We start from the raw sequence: 20,110 nt of genomic DNA, 5'->3' as shown, positions 1-20,110 counted from the left end.
GTCTTAAGTAGAATTTGAAAAAAAAATTCTTAAATTATGTCAGTTTTCTGCTTAACTGTGCCTAAAGGGAGTTTTACTTTACTCATATTTAGGCATGTTATTCCCAACTTCCAATTTGTATAATTAGAAAAAGTTGAATTATTTTCTTTGTCCCATTTCTTAGTTGACGAAGGATCAGAGATTGGTGTATTCGGGCAGACTGCTTCCCGATCATCTGCAGCTGAAAGACATTCTCAGAAAAGTAAGCTTTTCTAACCACTATTTGATACCAGATACATTCAGAGTATGAAAAGAGATACGTGCTGAAGTTTTATCTATATCCAACTAGTTCAGTTTTTAGATACTAAAAACCAACCCTTTTGGGTAGCATAACAGATTAACATGAATTAGAAAGTAAAAAACATAATGATGGAGTCTAGTTTAAACATTTAGGTAATAGTTTTGTATATCTATCTGATAGCTAAATATGAAATAGGATTATATGTTTCTGTGCAGGTATTTGTTATATAAGAAAGCAGTATTGACTTATCAGTAGAGTATTCAAGTAGTAGTGAAGGATTTTCACTGATAATCTCTTTTCCCTTAATCTCTTGACCAAACTGCATGATGTTTTACTACAAGTTGCTTGAGGTAGGAGTTTAATTTCAGGACAGGAAATGAAAGGAAGTCCAGTTGGTTGATCAGTTGGCAAACTTTGAATGCTGGTGCTAACAGCTAAAATATATTTCAATGTAGTTTTTTGACAATCAGCTTGAACACTAGTTATTATAATGACATCTCTTAGCTCATGTTCATTTGTGGAATTATACTTGTAGAACTTTCCGCATTTGAGTGCTGCTTTTTGTTTGTGAATATAGCAGAATCAAATACATAGCTTTTATATTTTGCCCTAACTCTTTGACTTCACTCTTAATGTTCTTTTGGATATCCCTAATCTGATTTAGAAGATCTGTATCCTCTTCTCTATGTTTATGGTCACCTGTGGGAAACTTTAAAAAATCTTACACTGGTATATTTCTTCTGTTTAGATAGTTGAAATTTTAGCTTTGCTGTTGTGACTTCTTGTTGTCATTTTCATTTTAATCAGGTAGTTTTAGTTTGCCAAAGTGGTTTAACAGCCTCTCTTCCTTGACCCCCCTCAAAAATAGTGGATTGTGGGGGTGCCTGGGTGGCTCAGTGGGTTAAGCCTCTGCCTTTGGCTCAGGTCATGATCTTACGGTCCTGGGATCGAGTCCCGAGTTGGGCTCTCTGCTCAGCAGGGAGCCTGCTTCCTTCTCTCTCTCTCTGCCTACTTGTGATCTCTCTGCCTCTTTGCCTACTTGTGATCTCTCTCTCTGTCAAATAAATAAATAAAATCTTTAAAAAAAATAGTAGATTGCAACAGATTTTTTCCCCCTTTCTCTCTCTCTCTCTCTCTTTTTTTTTTTTTTAAGTAAGCCTATGCCCGATGTGGGGCTTGAATTCCTGAGATCAAGAGCCACCACCTTACTAATGACCCAGCCAGGTGCCCTGATAGACTTGAATTTTTGGAGTCGTTTTAGGTTCACAGCACAATTGAGCAGAAGGTATAGAGATTCCCCATATACCCCGTGTTTTTACACATGCCTGGGCTACCCCACTAACAAAATTCCACATCAGAGTGGTATATTTGTTATAACTGACATTGTACACAGTGTATTACAGTGGTACAGCATTATCATCAAAAGTCCGTAGTTTACATTAGGGTTCACTCTTGGTGTGGTACAATTTATGGGTTTCCCAAGTAAATAATGACGTGTATCCACCATTATAATATCCTGAAGAATAGTTTCACTACCCTAGAAATCCTGTGTGCTCCACCTGTTCATCTTCCCCCTGTGTTTATGCTTAAAAACGTTTCTGCTATATGCTCTTTGAAATACACACTTATTTGTAGTTTTAATCCAAGGATGGTTAGACTATGCGTATGAATACTTTTTAAAAAAATTATTCGTTTATTTGACAGAGAGAGAGACAGCAAGAGAGGGAACACAAGCAGGGGGAGTAGGAGAGGGAGAAGCAGGCTTCCCACTGAGCAGGAAGTCCAGCGAGGGCGATCCCAGGATCTGGGATCATGATCCGAGTCGAAGGCAGATGCTTAATGACTGAGCCACCCAGGTGCCTCTGAATATTTTTAAAAAGGTTTTTGCTTCCATAAATGATTTCTGTCCAGAAGAGTTAAAATAAAAATGCTCAAAGAATGTTGTGCCCCTTATATGAAACATTTTGAACAATCTGTTTATATTTTGAATAGATCTTAAAAGCGTTTTTGTTAAAGTCAGTGTACCCCTTTACTTTTTTTCAGGTAGATGCTGACATTAGCTTTACCAGTTTAGTTATAAAATGTTTTGCAGAAACATTCTCCAAAGGTGAATGAAAACCATTAATTAATTGTGATTAATATGACCTTTGAAACTAGGTTTCTAAGGATAAACATCTTATACTTGGATGCTTTTTAGTATTTTGTATTCTGAAGCTACGAGGACATTAAGTCAGGTGTGCTTTCTACCTACCTACCTAGGCATAGTTCATGTCATGCTTTCTCTGGGAATGTCTTCTCCCTAGCTTTCTAACCTTGTTTACTTGTTAAGCAATTGTAATTTATGCTTCTCAGTTTTGTGCAAAATACTGTTTTATATATTCCCTAACTGTGCTCTAATGTGTTGTTCTGATATGTCATGAGCCTCTTTAGGTGAGGGGTTGACTCTTACCCTTTTTTGGATTCACCTCAGAATTACGCACAATTCTAGGTTGATGGAAGGCATTGATACATTCTTAGTTTCTGGTAGCTGCATTTCTCTTTCTCACAAATGGGAATCTTTCTTTTCTTTCTGTCCCCTTTTCTTTATCATTTTCTTGTTTTCTTTTCTTTTTTCCTTTTTTTAAGTTGCCGAGCCATCCTTTGTTCTTCTCTGCCCTCCTTTATTTTCTCTCCTTTTTCCATCTTATATATACTAGCTTTATGCCTGACTATAAATATACTCATGAAATCACTAAGCTTAAATGCCAGTCCTAATCCTTATTAGAATATTTTCCATTAGCCATAGTCATAAGTTTATGTGGAAACACATAGAATATGTACAGAATATAGTTCAAATATATACTTTAAATCTATGTATAATTGTTAGAGGTAAAACTAATTTTTGAATTAAAATAAAAGAAACTATACATCACCTTGCTAAAATTAAGGTAGAGTAGGTACAGTTGAGTTTCTTTATAGGGCTGCAAAGTCCCAAGTAATGGAAATATTTTCACTACTCAAAATTTGTAGGCCTAAGTTCCAATGTGACTGTTATATAGTTTTGATATTAAAATGCTAGATATCTTTATGTTGAAGAAGTAGATTGCATTGATACAACTTCACAGCACTGCTTACTTTGAGACTCCTTGATATACAAAGTAATTTTTTCATATAGTAGGTACTGCGTAGTCTGTAGTTAGACTAGATGGTTTTCTATAGAGCATGGAGAATATATTGAATTCAGAAGGGCCCCAGATACTGAAAGAGTAAATCACCATAACTTCAGATGGCAACGATTTATTACTAATAAAATGACTACGCTAGAAAAGAATTTAAAATTGGAGTTAAATATTTCAGCTTAGCTACTGACTTTTTGAACTATACACTTTCCAGTACTACCCTTTCAATGTAATTTTCTTTAATTTTAGCAAGATGAGTATCATATGGTTCATCTAGTATGTACTTCTCGGACTCCTCCCAGTTCTCCAAAATCCAGCACCACTAGAGAAAGTCATGAAGCTTTGGCATCCAGCAGCAGTTCTGTGAGTTTTCTGGGGAGGAGTAAATGTTGAAGTTTTTTGATTATCCTTGGAAGTGAAAAAAACAGAACAATTGGAGCTTGTGAGTTGTGAGATTGTGTTTTGAATAGCTTGAGTTAGGCGTTTAAACTTTGTTTTTAGAGATCTAGTGCATAGTGTTATCCCTAGAAGCTTGAGTTTTTTTGCTTTGAGTTTTTTGCTATAGGGATTGAAGATCCAATCTTCAGGGGTTAAATGCTAAAATACTCAGAAAACAGAGCGATGATAAGATTACATAGTTTAAAATCTAGGACCAGTAAAGTTTCACAAATATTAAAGGTACTTGATATACTGTATTCAAGGTAGATTAAATTATTTAAATTTTGAGTATGCTAAATCTTCTTGAAGTAGATTGCTTGGTCAAGAATTTTGTTTTTTTAAAATGACTGGATTTGAACATACATTCCAACTTCAGGAGGAAAAATTACTTCATCTACCCAGTTCTTTCAGACTTGGGTATTCATTTTTCCCTTCTTATTTTTCCATTTGCCAAAACTGTTTTGGAAATTTTTAAAATGTTGAACTTGTCAACTTAGATATACTCATACAACTTTTAAAGACAAATTATGTTTAATTATTTTTGGTTTCCCACTAAAGTTTTATATGACACCTTTGGAGGTGAGAGAAAAGGATTGGATGAATGGAAGGTTGCTTTAAACCTCTTGGGCAAGGAACTTACATACTGCTAAGTATACTTACCTTCTTGTCAAGAATCTAACCAAAACTTGAAGGAGGGGATGGATGGCCGTGGGATTTGAGAATGTCTTAAAAATCTAGTCATTGAAAGTGTTATCTAATAAGGTCAGAAAAAATTAGTTTTAGCAAAATTAGGCTGTGATGCTAAATGGCTATGCCTTTCTTCTGTTAATTTAAAAAAAAATGACTAACATATTATGCTGGTCCATTTAATGAGAAATTTTGACAGAAAGGAAGCCTTTACCAGTTTATGTCCCTAAGAATCAGACTCCCTAGACTGATTAGGTAGACACCTACTTGGTGTCTACTTTATGTGGAATAACCTCTTAAAGAAAGCTTTGTTAATTTTGCAAAAGACTGCTCTTCTTGGCAGGCACTTTTTGCTTAACAGGAGTTAGGAATATAGACATACCAAAAGACATCCAGTTAATAGGAAGGCAGTACAGGTAAAATATAATTTTAATGAAGTTGGAAAGATGATAAAATTATATTGTGTCCAGCTATTTTATATTTCAAATGTAATTATGTTTTAAATTTATATAAAATGTGTGACAAACTATTTTCAAACAGCAACAAATTGGGGTGGTCTTCAAGTCATTACATTTTTAAGGTTATTGAATCTGTGAGTTAATATCATCAGAACATGAAAATTTTAAAATCTTGATTGGTATGTTGTTCATTTTATAAAAAATGTATTTTTGATTTTCTGAACTCTTAATCTCATCAGAATTAAAATATCAGCCTGTTATGTTGGGCCCAAGATTCAAATCTGTATATTTCTAAAATTCATTTATTGCAGTTCATAAATACATTTTTAACACTGTGTCTCTAATCTCGTGATTGCAATGAATTAAGTCTCCTTGAAGAAATAATTACATTTTTGTTTGTAGAGTTCAGATCAGTCAGGATCAACAACTCCATCATCCAGTCAAGAAACCTTGTCTTTAGCTGCCAGTTCTTCCTCAGAAGGATTGAGGCAACGTACCCTTCCACAAGCACAAACCGACCCAGCACAGAGTCATCAGTTCCCCTATGTAATGCAAGGGTGAGTTAAATAGTAGTTATGGGCTTCTTAAAAATCTGTTACTCCTAATCTCAGGATAGTCCCTCTGCAATAATCAATGTATATTGGAAATTTATTCATATTCTTCCTTATACATTTTGAGAATTAGGGGGTTAAGTAGAGCGGTGCTCTTGAAAGCTAGCCATACCTCAGAATCCTCTAGGGTAGTGCTCTTCAGTCTTTACTCTTTGTGCTAATCACCTGGGGATCTTGTTAAGCTGCAAGTCTGTTTCAGTAAGTCTGACGAACCTGAGATTCTGCATTTCCAGCAAGCTCCCAGGTGCTGCTGATGGTTCTGATGCTTTGAGCACACTTCAAATAGCAGGATCTAGGTAACTAAACAAATTCTTTTTTAGTCAGTTTCACAATGGATCTACTCAAATTAGCTTTCTGGGAAGCTGATAGGTGAGTGAGGGTGCTCATGGAAGAGTATAAGGCCCAATAATCTGGTTTTAAAAAGTTCCACAGGTGTTTCTGATCAGCCAGACTTGGTAACAACTGTGATGTATTAAAAAGGATATGTTAACCATTGCATGTTATCTAGAGTCTGTGTTAGAGGAGTTTACCCAAGAGGCTTGTTATGGCTACATTATATTTAGCAATGATAATGGGCCTCTTGGATTAGGCAGTTCTAGGGGGAAGTGCAGCCAACAGCCACAGCACATCCTTCAGACAGCTCAAAGAGGATCCTGGAGAATACGGTTTGGACCTGGGTTATGTGTGAAACCAAGGTATTTAACTGGGGTACTATTGTTACTTTTGAAGTAAAGGAAACATGAGTAATATATTGGTAGTGAGATGGTTTTGTATTGCATAGCATGCTATGGTCCTGCAGTGTGTGGCAGTGCTCCAGATCTATGATTGTGAGGCTGGAAATAAGGAAGTAGTTAGGACCTTAGAGTGGTAGAAGGGACATAACCAAGGAGTAGCCATTGATGGCTGTTTTAAAAGGGATAGAATAAACATTCAGATACTTTTTACTTAGAGCTTTAGACTTAATTCAGTCCTTTTGCTTTTATATTGAATTATATTTGACATAAAACATTAGGTAGTTAAGGCATACAGCAAAACTCTATTCTTAATGTTGAAAAACAAAGGTGAGTGCATAGCAAAATATAAGAAAACTCATTGTCTTCTATTTCTTGAATGTGAAGTTTTTTTCTGTAAAATTAAGTATTTAGATAAGGCTGATGGTCGGCTTTTATGAGGCACCTGTGAAACAATTTTTGTTTTTAGAAAATGATTACTGCATACCAAAACGTAGTTATTTGTAAAAAAGTAATGTTCACAGAGTTTACATTATGGAATAGTAGCTTAAAATATTTTCTATCCTATGACAGTAATTCATTTCCTCTCTCTCTTTTTTTTTTTTTTTTGCAGAATAAGACAGTTGCCGTTCCTTTCAATTTTTACCGTGATTTTATTTATTTATTTGGTGGTAGTGCTGGAAAGTGAGAGTATAATGTATATAGTAAACCTAAAAGAATATAAGATTTTTAACTCTTTCCCATACTTACACTGAATGTATTTTGTAATACAACAAAGCTTATAAGTTGCAGGTCTTCATAATAATACCATAGATATCTTGGGAAAAGATTAATAATTTCTCTAAGATTAATAACTTCTCTAAAAGTTTCTCTTCTCTAATAATTTCATTTCATGAGATGAAAGCGTTCAGCTCTTAGCAATATATTAAACAGATCAGAAAATTCAGAAATAGTGTTTATTTTGCCAAACATGAGTATTGCAATGATGAACAGTAAAATCCTTAAAGATATTACAGCTTTACTTAGGGAATCTCATACCAGATGAATAATGTTTGTTTTCAAATCAGGAAGGCGGTACAGCTTAGTGACTACAGATTCTTGAGTCAGCCTGCCTTGGTTTGAGTCTATCTGCTGACTAGCTTGGGCAAGTCTTTTCCCTGCTTTGCTTCAGTTTGCTCATGATCTGGAGATTATAGTAGTTACCATACAGGATTCCAATGTGGATTAAAAGAGTTCTTGTATGTAAAGTGTTTAGTGATGTGTTAGCAATTACTTACAAATTCATTCATACTTACAAGAGAATGTTGTACATTGATTCAGCAAATAGACTTGAATGAATGAATGCCATTACTAGGTGCTAGAAAATAAATATTATTTGGGAAGAGTACTTTGTGATATACAAAGCAATTTACTGAAAGTTTAATAGATTATTCAGTTTAATAATGAATATAATTAAACTTAATCTCACAGGTATAATTTTTTACTAATGAAGACTTTAAATCTATCTTTAAGTGATTTTAACATGGGCCTTAGTCTTAAATGTGCAAGAGCAATAATTTACTGACCTTGATGAACTCACCAACAAAATAGAAGCTCTGCATTCCTTTTTCAGAATTCAGTACATCTTACATTTAACTAGTTATGTCTTTATCACCATGTTGGTTAGTGTTCTCAGTCTTTAGTGAGCTTGTTAAAACTGCTAAATCCTGGTCCTTACTCCCCTGAGATTTTGAATCACTAGGTTTGGGGTGGTGCTCAGGAATTTGCCAACTTAATACTCTGGGAACCTCACTTTGAGAAATCCTGATACAGTGATTATTTGCCCACAGCTAGGTGTTGAGGAAATGTGAGAAGACCAAAGCAGTACATGTACATCACCACAGTGGCTGCCCATCATGTATAAATCCTGACTGACTCTTTTGGACTCAGTCTTTTGTCACATTTATTTACTTTAACTCCAAAAATTACTGATTGGGTTATAGAATACCCACTGTTTTGTATCTCGGATTTTCCCCCACTAATACTAACAAAACCTACTCATTGTACCCTTCCATACTGACTTTTTTTTTTTCAAAGATTTTATTTATTTATTTGAGAGAGGAACAGAGAGAGAGCACAAGTAGGCAGAGCAGCAGGGAGAGGGAGAAGCAGGCTCTCCGCTGAACAAGGAGCCCGAAGCGGGGCTCAATCCTAGGACCCTGGGATCATGACCTGCGCTGAAGGCAGCTCAACTTTTTGTTTCAAACAAGAAGTTTGTACAGAAGGCGACTAAGGGGAAGCCAACCAGGATGTTAAACTAAAGCACTACCTAAACTTCAACAACTGGAATTGAAGTTCAGTTCAATTGAATTCAATTGGAGTTGAAGCCGTTCAACTGACTGAGCCACGCAGGTGCCCTGACTTTTTTTTTTTTAAGTAAAAATTGTAAAAATTTCTGGGGTGCCTGAGTGGCTTGGTCATTTAAGTGTCTGACTCTTGATTTCAGCTCAGGTCCTGATCTTAGGGTTGTGAGATGGAACCCACAGTTGGACTCTGTGCTGGGTGTGGACTCTGCTTAAGATTCTCTTTCCTTCTGCACCCCCCTCCAAAAGTAAAAATTGCTTATAGCTCATCACATAGAAATAACTAATTATTTTTGTAATATCCTTTTACTCTTCTAAGTAAACTTTTTAAATAAAAATAATAATATATTTGGTAAACCTTTCTTAAAAATATAATTTAGTCAGGACATATTTCCAGTTCAAATATAGATCTACCACATTGAAAGTCTTGAGACACGTAGCACTCTGGATGAGTTCTTAAATTTACACCAATGTTTTTTAGACTTTTGTTCAATATTCATTTAGGGTGATTTAGCTCTGGAGTAGAGTTGGAAGTGGGGATAAAGAACAGGGACAAAGACCATTAGAGGCAGTGCCCAAACAGCAAAATAAAAGCCCTGCAGCTAATCAGGAAGTTCAAAGACCAAGTATTATTATTTGAACATGAACATCCCCTTCCCCCCGCCCCAAGCAGCTTATTGAAATACTCCCTCCACATATGTGTAGTTCTCCTTAGAGAAGATCTAAAAAGTACAAGTTTCTCCAGTTGTTGAAGTTTAGGTAGTGCTTTAGTTTAACATCCTGGTTGGCTTCCCCTTAGTCGCCTTCTGTACCAACTTCTTGTTTGAAACAGCCTTTGGTTAGCACTTGCTAATCATATTCTTACCATTCACCACCCAATTCAAAGCGCATTCTTTCCAGGAAGACTACTTTGATGCACACAGTACATTTTCTGTTCCTAGCATTATCTTTGTATGTCTCAACATCTGGTGTCCATTTATTTAAGAAAGTTTTAAGATTTTTCATTATGTGGATATGCCACTTTGCTTACTCTTCGGTCGATGAAGAATGTCTTTAGTTAGTTGTACTACCTAATGACCTCAAAATCTCAGTGGCTTACAACAAACACTTCATTTTCCTTGTTCATGAGTCTTGTTAGTCACTTGGGACAGCTCTGCTTCAGGCTATAGGTTGAGTTCTGGTCTGTTTCATGTTTCTCATTCTTTGGACTAGAAATTCCCTGGAACAGGTTCTTTTTCTGACAAATGACAGGAACACAAGAGGGGAAGCTAACCCCTGGCCACATTTACAGCCTCTGCATGTGTCACATTCACTAACGTTCCCTTAGACAAAACAAGTCACATGGCCACGCTCAATAGCATTGAGGTATTGCCAAGTTAACAGAGGTGTACCGGTAAATGCTTACTAACTGGCTTTTCCCGCGGGGAGGACAAATAAACTAATTTGTGGCATTTGCTGATTTCTGTGGTGTTTATACTTTCACCATGACTGATTTCAAGATACCAAGGGTTGGCTCACAAAATTCCTGAACTTGAGCAATTAGCTTTGTGAGTCAATATTAGCTGGTGTAAGCCCACTTTGCCACTATATGCCAGACAGTATGAGTATATATAATCCTGTTACAGAAGAGTGAATAATTGGGGTAATATTCTATCATAAATATTTGGGTTGTTTAATTTCTTCCTACTAAACCTCACGACAATCAATATTCTTTTTTTTTTTTTTTAAAGATTTTTTACTTATTTGACACAGAGAGAGAGAGAGCGAGCGAGCAGAGGCAGGAGAGAGAGGGGGGAAGCAGGCAAGCAGGCTCCCCGCTGAGCAGAGAGTCCGATGCGGGGCTCGATCCCAGGACCCCGGGATCATGACCTGAGCCAAAGGCAGAGGCTTAACCCACTTGAGCCAGCCAGGTGCCCCTCAATATTCTTAAATACTCACGTTAGCAGTCATTCTTTTAGGATAATTTGTAAGAAGGGAAATTGTTGGGTCAAAGTGTTTCTTAAAACTTTTTGAGACTCTTAAAGACTATTGCAAAATTGCAGTAAAGTTGTACCAGTTTATTCTCCCAATAACAGTTGTTAAGTGTCTGATACCCCATACAAATGTGTACTTGCCAGTGTGATGAATTGTAATGTTCCCGTTTTAATTTGAGTCATGATAGAGACATTCTTTTTGTTTTGTTTTGTGAAATACATATTTGTTGGCGTGTTGCTGTTTTTCATTTCCGACAGTTCTTTATCTAAAAGAATATTAATAATACTTATAGAGCACTCAGCATAAGCTAGGCATTGTGTTAAACATTTATACGTGCTATAATTCAGTGCTATACATTGACTTTTACATAAACTCTGTGGTCTAGGTACTGTTTTCTTCCATTTATAGACGAGAAGGGGGCTTAAAGGCTCCGAGCTTGTCTAAGTTCACAGAAGTGGTCAGCAGCAGAACTAGAATTCGAATCCATATCTCACTTGAAAGTCTGTGTTCTTAACAGTCTTGTTGAAGTGACTCTATTTTGTCATTTGTTTTAGTAGGTTGCCCTTTGTGTTTTGACTTCATTTATAATGGTGTCTCTCCTCTCTGCCCTCCCATTTAAAACTTTATTCTAGTCAGAACTACTGGTCAGATTTTAAGAGTTGGTGACTGAGTAAGCAAATCTGTTTCTTTGAGAACCTTGTGACTTTTTTCAGTAAAAGTTTACCTTGTAGTTTGTTATATGCCAGACACCGAAGACAGGAAGATGAATTATGTACTTGCCCTCAATGGAAATAGGTCAGAGAGACAAATTAACCACCTGCTGATGTGCTATCATGGTCTTGAGAAAAGTTTTGTAGGGGCCTGGACAAGGAAGTGACTGTCTCTGCTTGGAGGAGTGGGGAGGGCTTCATAGGTGCTAATGTTTGAGCTGATTGTAAGGGGAGTTTAGCAGGTAGAACAAAACAAGTATGGAAAGTCTTGAGAAGGCATATTCTGGGAGAAAGGTGGGGATTCCCTGCAGTTGCTGCATCTTCCTATGGAGTGGTAAGGGAAATGGAACTGACTTCACAGATTATTTGGGAAAGAATTTGTTCCTGAATTTTGAAGTTTCCAGTTCCTTTTATCTTCTCTCATTTGTAATTCTTAACTTTATTTTTTTTAAATTTTATTTTGTTTTTTTTTCAGTGTTCCAAGATTCATTGTTTATGCACCACACCCAGTGCTCCATGCAATACGTGCCCTCCTTAATACCCACCACCGGTGTCACTCATCCCTCCACCCCCTCCCTTCTAAAACCCTCAGTTTTTTTCTCAGAGACCTCAGTGTCTTATGGTTCATCTCCCCTTCTGATTTACCCCACTTCATTTTTCTTTTCCTTCTCCTAATGTCCTCCATATTATTCCTTAACTTTAAAAAACGTACTAATGGGTGTCTTTTGGTATAGCTCTCAAGTATTGGTTTGTGAATGACAGTCTTTCAAGTTCTTGGTTTTTGTCATGATCTCTGTTGTACTCAACCATTTCCATGTGTTCCTGTGAATTTCCCTCACCCCTTTTTTTCTGTTGTTTAGTTTTTATCAGATAGTACTAACTGGTACAATCTGTCTGAAAAAGAAAAAAAAGCTGTTAGCCCTTGTGCTACATAATGATATCCTCCCACAGGTATATCATAGCAGTTTCCTTGCCAAGTTTGCTTATACGTTTTAAACATTCACAAGTATAGAAAATATTATAACGAACCCCCATTTACCTGACACCCAATTTCAACAACTGTTAACCGTTCTTTATTCCCTCTTATTCCTCCTTTTTTTTTGGGCTGAAGTATTTTCAAGGCAAAACCCAGCTACCCTCTCATTTCATCTGTGAATACTGGGTATCTGTGACAGATATGGACTATAAGAAAATCTTAATCAAAATACCAGTAGAACACTCAGAAATTCTTTAATATCATCAAATACCCTATTTGTTTTCAGTTTTTCCTGATTATCTCAAATGTTTTTTTATAGTTGTCTTGATTGAATCAGTATTCAGAGAGGTTGATATTACATTTGGTTGATGTTTCTTAAAGCTCTTCTAATCCTTTACTCCTTTCTCCCCCTCTTTTTTTTTTAACAGATTTTCATAATGTTTATTTTTTATTTTATAGCTAATAGCTGCAATGTTTTTAACAATATTGCTAAAACAAAATTTCATTTGGGTTGGGCAGAGATATGAAATTTTTTTCCAGATTTTGTATTTCTTTAAGTTAATTCTCAGAAGCAGAATTACTTGGGAAGTTGGGTAAAAGTGAACATTTTTAAAGGTATTTAATTTTGTAAAACCGTTTTTTAAAGCCTTATTCCAGTTCATCCTGTTAGCAGTGAAGTTAATTATTGCCAATTGTATGTACATTAATAGTCTTTTGAATATCATATTAAAAATTCACGAATTTAGTAATGATTCTTGTCTCATTTGGGTTAGACCCAGGTTATATCAGCTAAAGATAAAATTCAAGTAATATGAAGAAAAGGAAAGTTAGCAAATACACAAATTCTGCATTTACTCAAATGTTTATCCCTGTAGTTGTCTTGATATATATGAATTTCTACAAATCTCACATTACACACCTTGGAGTTTATTCTGATTTAGGCATAAGGGACAATAAAAGTAAAAATAGCTACATTTATTGAGTACAGACTAACAATCTTATGAGGGAGATTCTATTGTTAGTCCCATTTTTGAGGTGAGGAAACTGAGTCAGAGAGAACTTAAATATGACCTTCCACAACTTTTATTGAGTTAATAGACATTTAACCTACTTTAAGAATGCATGTATACATATGTTCTGCCAATCTTGGTTTTTTAACTAAAAAAATATTTTATAGATTTTTATAATGTTTTTTATTTTATAGGTAATAGATGCTATGTTTTTAATAATATTACTAATATAAAATATCATTTTGGTAGGTTCCCCATTCCTCAAAATATTTTGTTGTGAAGTTTATTTTAGGGCTTTTGGTTCTTAAGGAGAGTGTACTTAAAATGTAATTAAAAGTATTTTAGCCTTTTCTGCTGAAATGAAAGGATAGCAAAATGATCAGTCCTGCCACACATTTTGTGGGTGATTTGCTTTATTTTCTTATTAAGATTGGGCTGAAATTGTTAGTTATTCTATATATTTGGGGGCCTGGGTCATCTTCTATAAGCCATAATCTTATTTGAAGAATGTTGAAAATAAGTATTTCTCTTTTCAGTATGACTTAGTATATTTTGTCACGGTTGGCTTATACTTAAGAAATGAAAATTCCGAGAAATGTTTTCAACTTCTAGAGCATGGAAAGACATTTCTTTATCTCTTTATTGCAGAAATGTGGACAACCAACTTCCTGGGCAAGCCATTCCAGCTGGGTTCCCAGTGTATCCTGCTTTCAGCCCCCTGCAGATGCTGTGGTGGCAACAGCTGTATGCTCATCAGTATTACATGCAGTAGTAAGTTAGTTTGAGTTCGGTTTTTTTGCTTAGTGTGCTACTTGCTTTATTTTCTTTCTCAGCCTAGGTAAGTTGATTTGGGCTTTCATTTACTGATGTATTTTATTGGTTTTTAAAAATTACTGTGAGAATGAATTTGCCAACATTTCAAAAGATACTTTCTTTTAAATTATTTGGCTTAAGAGAAAAGGGTTCACATCCAGTTCACATCAGCTAAACCTGTTCTTTGTTTCTCCCTCTTTCCCTTAATTACATTTAGCAGCCTTGAGATGCTTTCTTTAATATAACATTTTATCTACTTAAGAGGAGAAAACTGAGGGAAGTTTCACTGGAAGGAAGCGAATCTCCATGAAGAGATAGGACGCTCAGTGAAAGGGAATCCTGTGTCAGGGAGATTCGTGTTAACATAAGGCTAATAATATGCTTTCTGGACTATCAGCATTTTCATAAGTCTTGCTTCTGGTCAGCATGCGTCTTAGCACCGAGCACAGCTTCTCAGCCTTCACTGTTCTGGACTCTATGCATTCATTTAACATTTCTAGCTTCTCTTTACTGTTCTCTTGTTTCTCTGATTTTGCTATCCTCTTGATTGTTTCTGTTTTTCTGATCACTCATCTTGTGTCCTTGATGGCGTATTTTTTTCCTTCTTCTAAATGGTAACATTGCTTGTTTAGTTAGACAAATATCGGTGTACTTGCCATGTACCTCAGGACAGTCTGGTAAGGAAGACAGGGTTCAGTCCTGCGCCAGTCCTCTTGGACTTCTTTCTTCTGCGGCTTTGTCGCTAGCTTTCTGTGGATGACCCCTATTCTTTATCTCCTGTGCTTCATCCTGGTTGCTGGGAGATTTCTGTAGGGAAATTTGCCTTTCCTCTAAATTCAGGCTGTCTCAAATTTGACACCACCATCCTCTTAAATGTGTTCTCCTTCCTGACTTCTTCGTCAGTGACACAGTCTCTTCTTACTCATTCTCCAGGCTTTTAACCTTAATCAGCTTTGACTCTGCCTTCAGTGATCCCTAAACCCAACAGTTTACCAAGATGGGTTAATATGTTGTTTCTAACTTTTGTTCTTCCCCTAGACCTTACTTTCAATATTTTGCCCAAATCTTTTCTCAGTTTGGATTTACTTTACTGCAACTCTTCTTTCTCCTTTCAGACTCTTCATTATATTTCATCCTGCTGCTGCCCGGTTAATGTGCTTAATACAACATTGAGCCAGTCATTCCCCATCCTCCCAAATATGGTTCCCTTGTCCACAGTGTGAAGTCTGCATCCTTAACCTTACTGCAGACCTTACCCCATAAAGCTGATGTGCTCTAGGAACCTTGTATCCTCATGTTCTCTTGCATGATCCCTTGGCTGTAGACTGGCTATTTGTACCTTACCTGTTGCTGTGGTAAAAGCTACCATTGGACTGCCTGCTTTGTGCTTATACTCTGCCAGATGCTGGATGCTTTACACCCCTTGTCTTATTTATAACCTCTTGAGAACTCTGTAAGATAAGGTAGGGCTTATTGTAGCTTGCTACTGAATCATACAATATTTGTACATTATTTAACTTCTGAGCCTCAAGTTCTCTCCTTTAATGAAATAAGTCACCTATGAATCAGAGTATCTGTGAGGTAGAAAGTGTTTTGGAAACTAAAAAGCTTTCCCTACAGATACAAGGTATTAGCTTACTGAATTAAATAGGCTTTTGTAGCCCAGGAAACTACTGTTTTATTTTATTTTGCTATCTTGATTTTTTAACATTTTATTGTAGAAAAAGTTCAGCATGTGAAAAGATAGAATAGTGAAATGAATCCCTGTGTACTTATCACCCAACCTCAACATTTATCAAACCATGGCATTCTTGTTCTAGAACTTGTCCCTCCTGTGCTGGATAATTTAAAGGAAATCCCAGATATATTATCATTTTACTGAGAGCCTCGTATGGGAAAATTTATTCTTTCAAGCAGTCAAATTATAAGCAAACTTCAGGATCACAAGTCTTCATTGGTGTGCGAATACCTATTCCAGGGTTCCCAGGTGGAGTTCCCAAAAGTCAGGATTTGGGTTGAGGGGTTGTTATCTGAGATCTGGTTAATATCTTAAAACATAAATACATATCATTTATCACTGACAATGGCCACACAGGGTAATGATCACTGTACATATTTAGACATATTTTTCAAAACATGGCTCCAAAGGAGAGGGTGCCATGATAGTCATCCCATGTAGAAAAACAAAAGGGGCCATTAGTGAAAAGATTTGGAAAAAGATTCAGTCATTACCGTATAAAGTAATTTAATGAAAGAGAGAAAAGATAATGATTACCATGGTCTTCTTTCTCTTCCACCTCTCCCCTACCATCTTAGACTGTAAGGCTAAGGGAGCATCCTTTCCTGAGCTGCTCACTCCTACCATCAGTCTTGGCTCCACTTTTCTACTGGGATTCGTGCTTACCTAAGAAATGTGGTACTGGAGTTGTGATGTTCCATATTAGGTTTATGAAAAAATACATATGACTCCCCAAGAACATTTTGCAAAATAAAATAGAGTATGATACAGTTTTTTTTTTCTTTTTAATATTTGTTTTGGTGACTATTTCAGCCAAGCTGCAGTTTCAGCTCAGGCCACATCAAATGCCAACCCAGCTCAGCCTGCTGCTTCACAGCCTCTAAATCTGGCACATGTTCCTGGCGAAGAGCCCCCACCAGCTCCAAACTTAGTGGCCCAAGAAAATCGACCCATGAATGAGAATGTTCAAATGAATGCACAGGGAGGTCCAGTGCTAAATGAAGAAGACTTCAACCGAGACTGGCTAGACTGGATGTACACGTTCTCACGAGCTGCAATTCTCCTTAGCATTGTATACTTCTATTCTTCTTTTAGTCGGTTTATCATGGTAATGGGAGCCATGCTACTGGTTTATTTGTGAGTGATGCTTGTTAACTTTTTGTGCTTTCTTTTAATTACTTTCTAAAACTGTTGACAGAATTTGGCATGCAGCAGTCTGTCATGACTCTTGAGTGAAGGAATAGGAGTTTTGGACTCCAGAGTAAGAGTAAAAGTAAGAATAAGAACATTTATCAGAACTGTCTTCAAGCAGTTTTTTTTTTTTTTTTACTGTCTTTCATAAAAATTAATTCATTTAGACCTGCTCTATCAATTATTTAGAACTTGAAGTGTCTGATGCACTATTGCATAAGGATAGTCTTTTTTAGTTAAAGTTATCAGTAAGAAGACCTATAGAAATAGGCCAGTCTTTTTTTCCCAAGTAGACTTTTTCTTGCCCCCCTTTACTCCAAGAGGCAAAGAAATAATGTAGTTGAGTTTCATTTTGAAAAATATCAGGAAAGATGTTATGACTTTCAATATGTTAGGACATTAAGACAGCTAAGTTCATTGTTAAGATATCTGGCATAGAACCAGCAAAGTCCATGATAGACTTTTAGACTTAAGTTGATTCCTGTTTTGCTCTCATTGCTTTGAGAGAGGCAGTTCTTGGCCCTAAGTAGGAAATTGGGTCTTTTTATCTCTTATAGTGGAAATAATTTTTCTTTTGTAGGACACTAATGTTTTACAGCATTACAAATAAAAACAGTTGCGACTTCTTTCCTTTTTTCTTTATTTTACTGAACAGACACCAAGCTGGATGGTTTCCTTTTAGGCAAGAAGGAGGTCAGCAACAGGCTCCCAACAATAATGCCGAAGTTAACAATGATGGGCAAAATGCAAACAACCTAGAACTTGAAGAAATGGTATGCTAATGAGGCTTTCATATACTTCAAATATAGATGTTTCTCCACAGTGTAAGAAACCAACATGATAAAAGAATCTTGGGGCATTCCACAAGTTTTTGTGGAATGGCATGGGAAGAAAAGTTAACATATAAAATTATATGATTTTTTTCTGGGAGAACTTAGAATATAATACTGAATCAGTCATATATTCGATTAAGTAGGGGGTGCCTGGGTGGCTCAGGTGGTTAAGCATCCAGATCTTGATTTTGGCCCACATCATGATCTCAGGGTTGTGAGATAGATCCCTGTGTTTGGCTGTGCACTCAGCAGGGAGGCTGCTTAAGATTGTCTCTCCCTCTCCCTCTGCTCCTCCCCTATGCTCGCTTGCTTTCTCTCTCAAACAAACAAACAAAACCCAAAAAAGAGTTAAGCAGGAAGAATTAGCATTATTCTTACTGAAAATAGCCTAGAAAGAAAATTATGCACACCATGAGAATTTATTTGATTAAATTGGCAGTTATCTTTTTGAACTTGAACACTGAGGAATTTATCAGTTTTGGATTTAACAAAGATTTCTAATGACCAGATATGTACCACTTCCTTATTACATGCTCATATTCCTTTTCTGTAGGGAAGGATTTAATTCTTTCTTTTTCTGTCATGAGTTAATACTAACTTCAAATCCCTTAGGAGAATGTTTCTTGTTTTGTTTTGTTTGAAAGGAGCGTCTTATGGATGATGGGCTTGAAGATGAGAGTGGAGAAGATGCAGGTGAAGACGCCAGTGCAGTTCAAAGGCCTGGATTAATGGCATCAGCTTGGTCTTTTATCACCACCTTCTTTACTTCACTGATACCAGAGGGGCCTCCCCAGGTTGCCAATTAGACCTGAAAAACTGTGCCAGCTACAAAGGAGGGTTTGACTTTAGGAAAGTGTTTTAAATAACAGTGCAATTTCAAAAAAATTTATTACTTTCTTTTCATCATCATGTACAGAGGTGTTTTTTTCTTTAAGCTTCTCATGCATATGAATATTTTAAGCACAAATGGACTACTAAACGTGTGATTTTTTTAAGATCCTAATAGAACATAGTATAACAATATTGGTCTTCCAGGTTTTGTTAATTTCAATTATGTATATTATATCAAGGCAGATCTATTTGTGTGTCTTATTTCTTTAAAGAGCTGCTTCACATGTAAATGTCTATAGCCAATAGCCCAGCCCTTCAGTGTATAATTTGAATAAATATATCTATTTTCTGTGAATTATCCTGAAAGTTTTAAACAGAATGACCTCATAGTTTTTAATAAAGGATATTATTTACCTAAAATGTGCTAGCAGCATCTTGCCCAGCCATAAAGCAATAAACTTCTCAATAATCTTAATTTTGACATTTGGATAAATAATGGAAACTTTCTATTTTAAGGGCGTGTATCCCATCAATTGGAATTAGTACCTTAAAAAAAAGGCAGCTCTTCAATGGAATTAATAGTGATATAAATGTTTGATACAGGCAGTACTTTTATAAAATATGCTGGAAATTGCTCCCTGTAATTTTTTAAAATAAAAGGTCAATTATGGTAAACTGTCTTATGGGATATTTGTTTGGACCCTTCAGTAATATACCCATTACATGTAAAAATCTATGTACATTTCAGTAGTTGTTGGGAAAAGTTGTTGAAGTCTTCCAGGTCATTTTCACCTCTTTGTGTTCCAGTTGGATATCTCTTAGTTCTCAGTCTGAAACCCTGATAGTCTATTTAAAAATCCCGGTGAAAGCCACTTCAGTATTTCATACAAAAGGAGTAAGTTTCTCATAGGGTAGCTAAAAATTAAAATTGGACAAATGAGGATGGGAGAATTTAGTGTGCAAGAACTTCATCTCACATGAAATGTATTATAAAGTTATATGTGGTACTGGTCTGGTAATATATGATTAGATAAGAGAACAAAATAGAAGATGAAGAAAACAAATTATTTTCCAAGTTGTTTACTTATAATGATGAAAGTGACATTTCAAGGGATAACTGGTTAACCCTTTGAAAAGTGAAATTAGATTTCTGTTTATAGATGTCAGTCAAAATACCACGATTCAGTATGAGCAATTGAACATGCAAATACTAACAAAAAATATAGGTGAATACTTCTATAATATTGGGGTGACAAAATGCCTTTATGGCAGAATTCCTGAAAGAAAAGGTTGCTATGTATATAATATTTTGACATACATAATTAAAAG

At 35.9% G+C, this 20,110-nt stretch overlaps 1 protein-coding gene across 2 annotated transcripts in view; it reads left to right on the top strand.

The window, feature by feature from the left end:
* HERPUD2 (HERPUD family member 2) overlaps positions 1-19,456 on the top strand; it is a 30,962-nt gene extending 11,506 nt beyond the window's left edge. Inside the window, exons 3-9 of one of the 2 annotated variants that reach the window (XM_080818815.1) lie at positions 164-241; positions 3,688-3,801; positions 5,424-5,578; positions 14,024-14,146; positions 16,740-17,063; positions 17,773-17,890; positions 18,595-19,456. In XM_080818815.1, coding sequence (XP_080674941.1) covers positions 164-241; positions 3,688-3,801; positions 5,424-5,578; positions 14,024-14,146; positions 16,740-17,063; positions 17,773-17,890; positions 18,595-18,756 — 1,074 coding nt within the window. In that variant the 3' untranslated portion in view covers positions 18,757-19,456. The remainder of the gene's footprint in view (positions 1-163; positions 242-3,687; positions 3,802-5,423; positions 5,579-14,023; positions 14,147-16,739; positions 17,064-17,772; positions 17,891-18,594) is intronic. The other variant, XM_080818816.1, reaches the window with a different exon arrangement.
* The last annotated feature ends 654 nt before the right edge of the window (positions 19,457-20,110 follow it).

Source organism: Martes martes (genome assembly GCF_963455335.1).
Source record: "Martes martes genome assembly, chromosome: 11".
Taxonomy (NCBI): Eukaryota; Metazoa; Chordata; class Mammalia; order Carnivora; family Mustelidae; genus Martes; species Martes martes.
Note: the sequence above shows the minus strand (reverse complement) of the source record. Positions and strands in the feature narration are given on the sequence as shown.